The sequence below is a fragment of the Gekko japonicus genome, unplaced genomic scaffold, assembly GCF_001447785.1.
Source record: "Gekko japonicus isolate JY-2015 unplaced genomic scaffold, Gekko_japonicus_V1.1 scaffold674, whole genome shotgun sequence".
In the NCBI taxonomy this organism is placed as follows: Eukaryota; Metazoa; Chordata; class Lepidosauria; order Squamata; family Gekkonidae; genus Gekko; species Gekko japonicus.
The window spans coordinates 235,124-248,767 of record NW_015172574.1 but is presented as its reverse complement, the minus strand read 5'-3'; the positions used below and the strand labels follow the sequence as shown (position 1 = coordinate 248,767).

The following is a 13,644-nucleotide window of genomic DNA, read 5'->3' as shown; positions in this document are numbered from 1 at the left end:
TGCCACCCATGGACACCATGATGAGGATCACCGCTTCCATATATGCATTGAAAAAGAAAAAGATTGGTGTGTTCCAGAGTCAAAATGTGACTGTAAAATATCTTGGGCAGGACATTCTGACACCCAGCAAGCTTTTGACATTGATAGCGTGATAGAAATAAATGAGTAATGTAGACACACAATGTGCTGTGCGATTCCTATCTCATCTTTAACAGGTCTGTGAAGACAAGTTTAGTATTTCCCCTCTTTTCGTCTCGCAAGATAGCGACTTGGTAGGACTGACCCCAACCCAAGCACAGCCGGCTCTCTGCTAGGCTGCGCCGCATTCTTTTTTCTAGCCTAATGCTCTCCAGAAGCTTCCTTCCTTTCCTGTGCTTCACTTTCCATGTCAATCTCACCTTGCTGGTGATGTCGGTGTGTGTGTGTGTGTGTGCTTTTTTCATCATTTCCATCTTCCTTTGTGGGTAGGAGCAAACTCCCCTAGCAGTCAACTACCTGAAAATGACATTCGTTTCCCCTACAGCAGGCTTGGGCTCGTTAGCTGGTCTCCGCTGAATAGTGTGCTTTAATGGGTCTCTGGAAATGAGAGCCAGAGGAAGGCGGAAAGACGATCAGAGGAAGGCGGAAAGATGATCAGAGAAAGGAATGGTCTCATAGGGCATTTTTTTGGGTTGTAATGGTATAAGCAAGAAAACCTGGCACAACTAATGCCAAGCAGGAGAGGCACTCTGATGTTTTGGGCTGGGAGCAGGGGACAGTTTATCAGAGACTTGTAGATGGCCTCGTTTTAGAGAATGGATCAGGGACAGGGCTTCTGCTTTGCTTGCACAAGGTCCCAGGTTCAGTTCCTGGCAGCTGCAGTTAAAAAGGACCAGACAGTAGGTGATATGAAAGACCTCTCCCCGAGATCCTGGAGAGCCACTGCCAGTCAGAGCAGACTACACTGACTTTGATAGACACAGCAGAAGGCAGACTCAGTAGAAGGCAGCTTGGTGTGTTCAGTGGGTCCATCGCTCAGTGGAAGAGCATGCAGAAGAAGACCTGAGGTTCCACCCCCAGCACCTTCAGTTAAAAGGATCTGGTAGTGGGTGACGTGAAAGACCTCTGCCTGAGACCCTGGAGAGTTACGGCCAGTCAGACAGGCCAATATAAGGCTGCTTCATATGTCCATTGATGGGATTGAGTGAACCACTCTTCCGTAAGTACTACTGGGGGGAAAGGCTGCCTTTGCCAGTGGGCATTGCTGGGTAGGGTCAGGAGATGGGGGAAAGGTGGGAGAACATGAGGCTGGCACAGATCTTGAAGGCCCTTAGCCAGGATTTTGTGGCTTGTGAGGCAATTTTTTTCCTAGTGAGGCTGAAGTTCTCAGTGCAGAAAGAAAAGCCATTTAGCCAATAGAAAGCTGTTACCACAATAGATCTCTAAATTGCAAGCTGTCAGCCTCTTTAGATGACAGTTCTCAGCTGCTGCAAGTTAATCACTTCTGCCAGCCTAACCAACAGTTCTGATAACAAGCCAGCAGGTGGGGGGATGACTTCTATAGTCAAGAAAGCTAACACTTAGGCAGAAAAACTCTCTTAAAGGAGGCCAGTTTCTTGACACAGAGTTGGAAGGGATCCTAGAAGAGACCTACTCCCCTTGCTCAGTGCGGGAATCAGTCAGCTACAGCACCCCACTCTGCTTAAAGGAGTGCACACCTTTAAAAAAACGTTTAAATGATTTTAAAAAATCATTTACAGGAGACATTCTCATGGGGCTGTGCCTTTAAGAAAGGGGGCAGAGCCCCCAAAAGCCCTACTGTAGCTATGGGCCTGGGTAGAAACATCCAAGAGGGGCATGGGCTAATGTTACTGGCCCACAATGAAAAAGTCTACATTGAAAAGGGAGCGGGTGAGCCACTGCCCCAACTCCAATATAATTATTTTAGATGACTATTGTAGCCCAGGATTCTGCTCCAAAAGAAAAGTTTCTTGGCTGAGCTGGAAAACTCTGAGAGCAGTTTCGCAAGAGAACTGCTGACATCCACATGAACAGCAGAGTTTATTAGTGCAGAAGCAGACCATTGAAATAAATAAGGTATGCCTTATGTGTATTGATTTCCCACTTGGTATCTGGCACAGACTAAGTGCACCATTTAGAGAGACCCATGCTCTTTAATGTCAGGTCGTTCCTTTCTGTGTTTGCAGCCAGCAGCGATAAGAGGAGATGGTCGGCTCTCGCTGATTCATTCCAGTCCTGATGCTGTATCTGTGAGCACCTTGTAAACATCTGGGGATGTTCACTTATGACTGGTTGCAGATTGGAGGCAGTCAAAAAGCGAGGGCACATTATAAATGAGTCCCATAGAGCACTGAGGTCTATGAACGAACCTCTTTTGGTAGTCCCTGGCCCCAGGGACATCTGACTTGCCTTGGTGGAATGAGGTCCCGTGTGAGATCAGGGCCCTGCGAGACTTATTACAATTCTGCAGGACCTGTAAGACGGAGCTCTTCCACCAGGCAGAGGACATCCCCCCCTCAGTTCCCTCCCCCCATCACTGGCCTGGATCTGAATAGCCATATAGGAACCATCTAACTGCTAAGACATCTGGCTAAATTATACATGGCACTTTATGAACTATGTTGTTTTTAATTGTCGTTTTAAATTGTATTATATATTGTATTGAAACTGTTGGAACCCGCCCTGAGCCTGCTTGTGGGGAGGGCGGGATACAAGACCAATCAAATAAATAAAAACAAATAAAATAAATAAATAAAATAAGTCTTCAACGGGTTCACCCTTTCTTCACTCCCCTTTCTCGTCTATATATCTAATAGCCAAGGCGCCCCCCCCCGCATGCGGATATCCAAATCCGCACATTGGGGGCACCTGGGGGGCAGGGAGATTTTCTAGCACATTTGGGGCAATCCCCGGATGTGCAGAAAAATCTAAAAGCTGTAAAAAAAACTATAGGGGGGATACTTAAATCCTCCCAAAAGTAAAGAAGCATTCCCTGCGCATGCGCAGGGAACGCTCTGAGAAGCCTTCGCCGCCACCCCCACCACTGGAGGGGGGAGGAGGCGGGAGAAGGCTTGGTGGGCCAACCAGCCGCTCAGGCCTCGCCGTCGCCATGGTGGGGGGAGGAAAAAGCTTGGTGGGCCTGACAGCTGGGAGCCGCGCGAGCCTTGCCATTGGTGCCAGGGGGGCAGGGGAGAAGGCTTGGCAGGCCCAGTGGGAGCAGCATGGGCCTCGTTGTTGGTGCCGGGGGAGGGAGAGATGGCTTGGTGGGCCCAGTGGGAGTTGCACGGGCCTCGCTGTTGGTGCCGGGAAAAGTGGGGAGGCTTGGCAGGCCCGGCGGGAGCCGCATGGGCCTCGCCATTGGTGCCAGGGGAAGGGGGAAGGCTTAGTTGCGGCTGCTTCCTCCTCCTCCTCCTCCATGCTTCCCCCCTGCGGCTGCTTCCTCCTCCATGTGGAGCTTCCCCCCTGCGAGTATCGCGAGTTCCCATTCTTGTTCCTATATATTGCCTATATATTGCCCATCTTGGAGAGCTCAGAATCTCAGAAGGAACATCCTGACTACAATTTCCTTTATTTGCTATTGTGGCAAAGATTATAATCACTTCAGTTAAAGGCATTCCCTCCCACCCAGTTGTAGTGGAGGGATGCATGTGGGTTTTCCAAAATGACCCCGGGCACAGTCAGGGAAGCTTCAGTATCATTTTCTTTTTTCTGGGCCAAAAAATAAACAGGTTTTTAAAAATGCAAATAAAATAAGAAAAAATAAAATTGCAAAAAATAATATAAAATTGCAAAATTGCAAAATGCAAAAGAGAGAGAGAGAGTCGGAGATTCCCCCCCCCCCCCCGCTTCCACAGAAAAGCGGCCTGGAACTGAGTCTCTCCAATCAAAAGCACTAGAGAAGGACTGGAGTCTGCAGTGGAGCTGGACCTGGTTCTTCTTCTGCTGCAAGAGGAGCAGCAGGTGCAGCCAGTGCACCCCCCCCCCAGATTTCCCCACGCCCCACCAACCAAAATTTTCTGGCTACACCACTGAATTAGGGGGAACAATCCCAGAGCCTGCAGGGACACAGAAACACTTGCTAGGAGAAAGACCTCTCCTCGTTGTTGGCATGGCCATCTGCTCCAAGATCTAACCTGCTGGAGCTAACCCGAAAGCGAAGAGCTATCAGCCATGTCCCATAAAGAGAAGGGAGGTCCTATGGGGAGCTCCTTTATGGCAGCAAAAGAAGATGTGGTAGCAGCAACAGAGCCGCCAGCTTTGCCTCTGCACTGTCCTTGTGGATACCTTCAAAGTCCTTGCTGGCCTTACCGACAGCCCTGCTTCGTTTTCTCCACCCCACAGATTTGGTCTGCTGAGAACCTGACACAAGCTCAGTTGTGCTGCTCTATGATCCAAATGCTTGTGGTTTAAGAGAGGATTTACGGATATTACAAATGCATTTATGAAATGACGAGAACATAAACCACAAATATGTTGGGTTCACATCTTGGGTTCACTGACAATTCTTGTCTGATGCCCTGCCACTTTGTTCTAGTTGCTGAAACTCCCCACTGCTAGGGTTGCCAGCTCTGGTCTGGGAAATACCTGGAGATTTGTGGGGTGGAGCCTGAAGAAGACAGGGTTTAGGAAAGGGAGGGACCCCAGGGGAATATAATGCCATAGAGTTCACCTTCCAAAGTGGCCATTTTCTCCGGCTGAACGTATCTCTGTCACCTGGAGATCAGTAGTAACAGCAGGGAATCTCCAGCTGCCACCTGGAGGTTGGCAACTCTTCCCCACTCCCAACCCAGTCACGCTATAGAAGCCTAGCGCAAGATCAGATCTGGCTCGAAGATTTTGTCAGTCCAGTGGCAAAGGCAAGGGCAGCAATCAATGTAATTTGATGCAATTTAATATAATTGTCTGTTTTTGTAAGCCGCCCTGAGCCGGCTTTGGCTGGGAGGCTTTGGCTGGGAGGGCGGGGTAAAAGTTCGAACAAACAAACAAACAAACAAATACATTTGTCCTCCTCCTTCTCCTTCTCCCTTTCCTGCCCTTCCCAGTGCTATGGGATGACCTTGGGGTGTGTGTCAGCCTCCCTTCCCTCTCTCCCTGGCCCTTTCTTTCCCTGTCCCAGCCCAGCATAGGGAAACCTGGCACCACGATGGGGTCTGGGCTGCTCATGGGGAGGAGAGGGGACAACGGGAGTCCCTGAGTGGGAATGGTAGAGGAGGAAGCAAAACAGATGCTCATACAACCCCTGCTAGCAATGGGTGTAGGACTAACTGGACAGACGTGACACTTAAGAGGAATTTGTGAATGCCGACATAGAAAACACCGTGTCTGACTGTCACAGCCACTTTGAAAATCCATTCCCCCTGGAAAGTGGACAGTTTGTATTCCTGATTATTCACACCCTTCGGGGACTTTGCCTGGTCAGATTTAGTGCTTTCTTGGATTTTTGCCATTTAAAATATGGAAAGGAATGCAAGTTTTTGGAGGAGTTTCTTTCACTAATTATTTTGCTGCATTATCTTGAACAGTTGTATAACTGGTGTTTGGTTGTTGTTGTTTTTGCCACTGCGTTGCATTCACTGATATCAGGCGCTATGAGAAGTTTAAGCAGGGGTCGTTTCGTAGAAGGGGTGGGGAGAGGCAGGGAGGAAGCAACTTACCCTCCCTCTTCTCCTGCCTCCTCCTGGCTGAATGAGGGCCGGAAGCGGGGCGGCTGGAAGCAGGGGGTGGGGTGTCATGTGCCCCGCCCCCCGTACCTCACCCAGGGGAACTGCGATCCCCCACGATCCCCCCCGAAATGACCTCTGAGATGAAGGAATTTACAAATTAGTTTTTCTTATTGATACTAGGGTGGGTCCTGTCCCTATGGGACCACTTGACTAAGCCATGCTTGAAACCGACCACCATCCTAAGAAGGCTTCTTCTAATTTTTCTTCCGCTGGAAGAAGAGGCACTTAAGTTTGGTGGAAGCCTCCCCTTAAGCTGCAGGAAGGCCCACTTGGAGCATGGCTGAATCCAACCCACTCAGTGGAAATAGTATATTATGGTTTCCAGAAAGGCCTGTAAAGGATTGAGATCCCCCCAGAAATGACCTCTGAATAGGATACTGATTGCGTGCTAATTGTTTTGACACATTTTTTCCTTTGTGTTGTGTATGTACCCTGACCTGGATAGCCCAGGCTAGCCCACTCACATTAGATCTCAGAAGCTAAGCAGGGTTAGTCCAGGGTTGCTACGCAGAGGCAGGCAGTGGCAAACCACCTCTGAACAGCTCTTGCCTTGAAAACCCTACAGGGCTGCCATAAGTCGGCTGCGACTTGATGGCAAAAAATAAATTTTAAAAATTGTGCATATGTGCGTGTGTGTATTAATGGGAGGATACTGCATTTTGGGGTTATAGTCCACTGCAGAAGACTGTGCACCCAAAATGTGTTTGATCCTTTATGGATTCTTATGCAAATACTTTATTTATCATAAACATTTTGCTTCTCAAAGGGTATGATAACCCCCCCCACACACACACACACATATCTTTTTAGTCCAGATTTGATTTGCTCCTCAATCTTTTTGGGCTTCCCGGAGAAAAAGACCCTTCGTATCAAATTTCACGAAAAGACTAACTGTATTTCTGGTTTTAAGAATAGAACATTTCAGATAGAATGCATTTTTTTTAAAAAGGTTCTGTCCTAAACATGAAGTTGCCGTAGAACATACTCTCTAAATCTTCGGGATGGTGACTTTGAAACCAGCCCTCTCTCTTCTTTGCATGAGTTGTTGTCATTTGCTGGAGAGTTACATCCTCTTGTTGTTCAGAGTTGTGGAGGGAGAGGAAGAGAAGTGGTCAAGGGCTAAAATAAATAGCAAGTGGGTCATAAGCAGCCTGGAGTGAGCTGTCACTTGTATTATTGCCCTGCACAACTAATGCACCATGACCCATGGCCAGGGAAACCAGGAAATGCTCACAACCTTGACTTGTGACCGGCCTTCTGCTCAGGGTGTTGAAAAGCACCAGAGGGGATGCGGCAGTCACAGATCTGAACATGTTATGATCAGATGATGTTTAAGCAGAATCACAACACTTGGGAGTTGCACAACAATTCTGTGGCCATGAAGATGCCCATGAGTGGGGGAGGGGAATGATGGCGGAGGACTTGGCTGAGCGGCAGCAGCGGCAAAAGTAGCAGGGCTTTATAATTCAACAGACTGGGGTGGAAAATGTGGCATTCCAAGACGTCGCCCCCCAGCTGTAGTCTCTGAATTGGTTTTAAAACCAGGTTGGATTGATTTTGCTGAATGGGTAGCTCAGCCACAAGGTAAAAATGCCCAGGTGTGCAGGCAGACCTGCCATGTAGGGGCAACAGACTGTTCTCTTAACAAGTGCCAAGGGTTACTGACCTGGATAGCCCAGGCTATCCTGAGCTTGGCAGATCGCAGAAGCGAAGCAGGGTCAGCCATTGTCAGTCCCTGGATAGAAGACCCTCAGGGATGTTCTGGTTTGCTACTCAGAGGCAGGCAGTGGCAAACCACCTCTGAATGTCTCTTCCCTTGAAAACCCTACAGGGGTCACCATAAATTGGCTTCGACTTGACAACAACCTCCCCCCCCAAAAACTGGCATGTTGGTAAACCAATGTGTACTCTGGGAACATGTAGGTTTCCCCAAATAGTACTCCCCCCAGATGGTTTCCAGTTGGAAAAGTAGAGCAAGGGGGAAGGCTGAAGCCCCTTCTCAATTGTCCTCATACGAACCAGGCACCGTTCACATAGGAACTGAAGAGTACCCGCAACTTAGCTCTGATTGTGTTAGGTCTAACATGGGGACTCGGGTTGCCGGGTCGCTCCAAGCCGCCGGTTATGGAAGGGGTGGGACTTACCAGGAGAGGGAGGGAGGCCCAGGCAACATGGCTGGCAATATGGCTACGTCATTTCTGGTGTGCACTAGAAGGGATGTCATCATGCTATGATGTAATGACGACACTCTGGTATTTGGGCAAAAACACTATGGTAAAATTGGCCTCTACCATAGAGTTTTTGCCCAAATACCAGAGTGACGCTTGGACATCGCCAACATGATGATGTCTTTTCTGATGCACGCTGGAAGTGACGTCGCCAGTGGTCAATGCTGGTCATGCATCAGACCAAGAGAAGACTGATTGTGGCAGCTAAGCAGTGCAGGTACTGGACGAAGGGTTAAGGCAAAGTGATGTGTCTATCAGGGAAGGTGGCATGGTAGAGCCCAATCTTGTCAGATCTTGGAAGCTAAGCAGGGTGAGCCCGGGTTAGTACTTGGATGGGAGACTTCCGAGCAAGGCAATTGCAAACCCAGGCCCGTAGCTAATGTGGGACCCATGGGGCCTGCCCCCCCTGCTGTTTTTGCGGGCCCCTCCCCCGATCCTCAGCTCCCCCTCCCTCCCTCCAGCCCCTTCACCCCCTGATCGATCGCCTCACGAATATGAGCCGGCATCTCCCTGTTTGAGCTCATCTGCTATGAGATGAGTCTCTTTAGGACCCAGCAGCAACAGGTGGTTGACAGAGTCACACACACATTGGTCAGATTGCAGCAGTTCGCTCCTCCTGTTGGATTTTATGCCAGGCTTCAGATGTCGGCTCAGGGAAGGAGTGAGGGAGGAAGCTTGATCCCCGCTCTCCTTTCAAAACAAAACAAAACACAGCAGCTTTGCTAGACCTCTGAGGAGCCTTAGTGTCTATTAACATTGGGATTAGGCTCGCCTCAGAGGAATGCTCTAGTGGGGGCTGTGTGGGTGCACGCCAAGCAGACCCCCCCTTGCCCTGGAGCATTTTATTTAATTAGCTGGTGGCCCCCCCCAGCCCCCCTCCCCCCCAATAGCCTAGCTACGGGGCTGCGCAAACCACCACTGCTTCTCACTTGCCTTGAAAGCTCCTTGCCATAAGTTGACTGTGAATTGACAGCACTTTACACACATGTGCCTATCATGCTTCCACAGATGTGTGTGGGGAGTGTTTTCCCAAATTGTCATGGCTGCACAAGCCTAAGAATTTTACTTTCTCTGTGTTTTGTGTGTTTTTGTTTTTCTTAAAGTTTCTAGCTGGGAAGATATGCTTGAATATTTTAGATTGTCTGGGAGAAGAATTTTCTTTTTTCCCCCTTTTCATTTCTTTTTTTGCATGTAGAATGCACAGTCCTGGTGAAATGCAACACGGCAGACAGGCTGATTTGATGACGTTCTTCCTGAAGCGGGAAGAACTCTGTGTTTGTGAAGCACACGGTAAGCATTTGCAAGCTCTATTCATAGCCTCATGGTTTACTGCGAGACAAAGGGGTAGGGACATGTGTCATGCTCAGGGTTGTGTGAGGGTCCGAGTCGGTCGTGGATTGAATTGAATCCAGGTTGTAAGGCTGAACAATATTTACCCAGCAATATTGACCCAGGTTTGCCTCAGATATTTTGTCGGTCAAGTTAAAACTCACTTGCCTCAACTGGGAGAGCTTGCTTTAGACGAGTTCAAGCGGATACGTCCCTCTCCTCTCCGTCTACCTCGCTAGCTCTCCCCGAATCCTCCCTGGCTTCACCTGTTCGTTCTTTTATTCGTGCAGCCTCCACACCTGTTTCACCCACCACCCACTTCTTAAACTAACCGAGCCACAAGCCGGGGCTCCACGACATTCCACTCTCGTTGCTCCACCCACCAACCCTGTCGTAGGCAGTCAGGTCCCTGACGCCCAGCCCAGGTGATCCCGTGTCCCCGACCCCCTCCCTTCTTAAAGTTGTCACCTCTGGGTGGACACTGGGCCAGGACCCCTGGACCTCCTGGGAAGGGTCGAGGACTCCGCCCCCTGGGCTCTTTACTGCCAGAGCTCCGCTCCTGTGCGCTTCTGCAGGAAATGACCCCTGGGTAGGGACATGATTCTGTGACTGAGCATCTGCTTTGCCTGCAGAAGGTCAGGGGTCAAGCAGACCATCCTTCCATGTATACATTTCTCTTGTAATGCAGACCATGGCTGGGGCTGGGGCTACTTGGCGGGTTTTTTTAAACCACTCAAAGGCCAGCCTGAGGTAGTCTACATTCTGGCTCCTGCAGTCTGTATATATTATTCAAGCCCAGCATCAATCTCTATTTGCATAATTTATTCTGCTTCCATGAAGCCTGGAGGAACTCAGAACTCCATAGGGTAGTGAAGCTCTCTTCTTCCCAATTGGCTTCTTTAATTCCTAGGTCGCTCTCCATCTTGCTGATAACTGCCCAGCAAGCATCTGCCAAATAATAATGATTACTCCCTAAAAGGCATGAACTCTTACACTTTATTCTACGATGTTTTCATTAAGTTACAGAAGAATGTAAACACATCTAGATCAGAACGTAGGTCCCACTGGTTCTACCTGGACTGCATCTGCACATCATTGGCTATTGCACTATCACTGTGCTACTGCAATCGTTTGCAACTGGATTTTCCTGTGTAGACAAGAGAATCCCGGAAGTGAAGGACTGCTGCAGTGCAGCAGTAGACTACAAGGACCATCTGAGAATGTTTCCTGCCTCTTCTGCTTTGGGATTCTTTAATGGCAAATGCCTAAAACTGGGGACTTGGGATGCAGAGCCCCACCAAGATACTCACTACTGAGCAGAGTCATTGAGTTGATATTCTCGGGACCGGTTGAAGCATTCTTGGATGCCAGAGTCTGCCCAAAGTCTCATCATTGCCGAAAGCAGCTCTGGAGAGAAGGGCTCCGTGTCCTCCATCCGACTGACGACATCGCAGACCATCTTCGCATCAGCCTAGAGAGAGACAGAAGCAGCAGCAGGTCATGTCAGTGCATTCCTGGAAGCATCCTTCAAGGCCAGGACATGCCTTCCAGGGCATTCAGTCGCTGACCTAAAAGTAGCAGTTATATTACAAAGGAATTTCAAAGGGAGATTAGAAAGAAAGACTGCTGAATTGCAACTGATAATGAAGCCCAAGACAATGCATCCTCATGGACTGAATCGAGACCTAGGTTTCCTGTCTCATTACCAATGCTGATTTCTACTACCTCTCTGTGTATCATACCTAATCCAATCAAGCCTGCTATTGTCATTTGCCTGCTAACGTCATTTGACATATGAAATCACTTCACTTTTCAATATACAGGACAGACTCACATTCTACCTGTATCTGAAGAAGAGAGCAGTGATTCACAAAAGCTCATACACTACCACAAATGTTGTTAGTCGTTTAGGTGCTACTGGACTCTTACTCTTTTCTACTGCTTCAAGGCCAATGTTCTCTTGGAACCTGTTTATGAATGTCGATTGTGAAGACAAGCCCTTTACTACAGCTTGGCCCTATCTGTGACCATTTGGCAAAACAGCCACATTTTGTGATCAGCTCAACCAAATTCACGAGGCAGGCTGGATCATGCAAGATTACTGTGCAGAATTTATTCTGCTTTCATGCTTCAAGCTACTTTTAGTGCTTATTTCTGAACGGGCAGCTTGAGGCCAACAACAAACCAGATTATCCTTTCTAGTGGGCCTGGCAGATCCTTTCCCTCTTCTTCCCTGGTTACCATTAGTCCCAGTCCTCTCTCTGCCTCCAAGCATCCCAGCCCATGTTTCCTGAAGAAACTGTACTGTTATGTTTATTTGATTTATCCCTGCCTAAACGAGAATGGAGCCCTGACCCGGATAGCCCAGATTAGCCCGGTCTCGTCAGATCTCAGAAACTAAGCAGGGTCAGTCCTGGTTAGTATTTGGATGGGAGACCTCCAAGAAATACCAGGGTCCTGATGCAGAGGCAGGCAATAGCAAACCACCTCTGAATGTCTCTTGCCTGGAAAACCCTACAGGGTTACCATAAACCAGCTGTGATCTGGCAGCAAAAATGGAGAAGGGGACCAGTACTAGATTCTGTGACGAGCCCTAAAGGCAGATCTAAATTACTGCTGGCTTGTAACATTTCCAAGAGAGAACTTCCATCACTTCTCTGTCCCAGTAGTGGTTGCATAACCTGAAAGCTGTGTAGCACCTAGCATGGACCAGCTTCCAACTCCCACAGGTCAGCCAAACACCGCAGAATAAGGGGGTTGTCTTTTAACATCACATTCCTTTTTGCCTAACATACTGCCTGGGGAGGAAAAAGAGTTCTGGGGAACTTAAAAGCTGGCTCGCTTACTTTGCAAAACTTATTAAGGCTGCGATCACACGCACCAGTAGATCTGACACAGGTATGAATGCCTGATGGATCTAAAGGGTGCAATCAGACAGCAACATCTGGGAAGCGTCCCGCAGTTGTCGGCAACCCGTGCTACTCTGCTACAGAAGCGGTAAAAAGACACCGGGGGGTTGCGGTCACACGTGCCAGTTGAAATGGAGGGGAAGTGTGGCTATTCCCTCTGGAGGAATTTGACACGCAGTTGTGAGATCACACCTCCTTTTGTGGCTGTGGGCGCAACCCGTCACTGTGTGATCAGACACAACTGCGGGTGAGTCGGGTTTTTTTGCCATTTATTTCCCTTGTGCATAAACGACGAATCACACCTCTGCACTGAGGGCCCCCTATGGAGTATGCGATGATGTGCATACTGCAGGGGGGGGGCAACAGCACCGAGCCGGGATGGCCTGATCAGACCATCCCGATGGCATGCATGCGTGCTTGTGTGACTGGACAGGGGAAAGCCCATTTGTGGCCTGTCGGAACCTGTTTACTACCAGAATTTCTCCAGTGTCTTTTCACTCCGCTTCTGTAGCGGAGCAGCACAGGTTGCCAGTAAGTGTGGGACACTTCCCAGATGTTACTGTCTGATTGCACCCTTTAGATCCATCAGACATTCATACCTATGTCAGATCTACTGGTGCGTGTGATCGCAGCAGGGAAATTCTGGTAGTAAATGGGTTCTGACGGGCCACGGATGGACTTTCCCCTGTATGTTCGTGCAAGCACACAAGCTTGCCATCGGGATGGTCTGAACAGGCCATCCTGGCTCGGTGCCATTGTTTCCCCCCCCCCTCGCAGTATGTGCATCATCGCATACTCCATAGGGGGCCCTCAGTGCGGAGGCATGATTCCTCATTTATGCACAAGGGAAATAAATGGCAAAAAATGGTGTTACAGCTACAGAGCTTTCTGGAGGATGCTTCCGTCCTCGATCCCTACCAGTCTGGCTTTTGCCTGGGTCATGGGACGGAGAGGTGTTGGTCGCCGTGACTGACGATCTCCGTAGGCATCTGGATCGGGGTGGTGTGGCAGCACTGGTGTTGTTAGATCTGTCGGCCGCGTTCGACACGGTCGACCACCAGCTGCTGGCCCACCGCCTCGCCGACACGGGGATTCAGGGGCTTGCCCTTCAATGGTTCGCCTCTTTTCTCCAAGGTCGGGGACAAAGGGTGGCGATAGGGGACCAGCAGTCCCAGAGGCATCCCCTAGAGTGTGGGGTGCCTCAGGGGGCTCTGCTGTCCCCGATGTTGTTTAACATCTACATGTGCCCCCTTGCTCCCTTCAATGGTTCGCCTCTTTTCTCCAAGGTCGGGGACAAAGGGTGGCGATAGGGGACCAGCAGTCCCAGAGACATCCCCTAGAGTGTGGGGTGCCTCAGGGGGCTCTGCTGTCCCCGATGTTGTTTAACATCTACATGTGCCCCCTTGCTCAGATTGCCCGGAGTTGTGGGCTTGGGTGCCATCAATATGCGGATGA

The 13,644-nt window shown here is 49.5% G+C and overlaps 1 protein-coding gene across 9 annotated transcripts in view; it reads right to left on the bottom strand.

The window, feature by feature from the left end:
- Positions 1-13,644, bottom strand: part of GNAO1 (guanine nucleotide binding protein (G protein), alpha activating activity polypeptide O) — a 280,020-nt gene that overhangs the window by 73,138 nt on the left and 193,238 nt on the right. For 3 of the 9 annotated variants that reach the window (XM_015421406.1, XM_015421408.1, XM_015421403.1), the window contains one exon: positions 10,591-10,687. In XM_015421406.1, coding sequence (XP_015276892.1) covers positions 10,591-10,687 — 97 coding nt within the window. Of the gene's footprint in view, positions 1-10,590; positions 10,752-11,813; positions 11,824-13,551; positions 13,579-13,644 lie in introns of all 9 variants that reach the window. The other 6 variants (XM_015421401.1, XM_015421402.1, XM_015421409.1 and 3 more) reach the window with 5 other exon arrangements.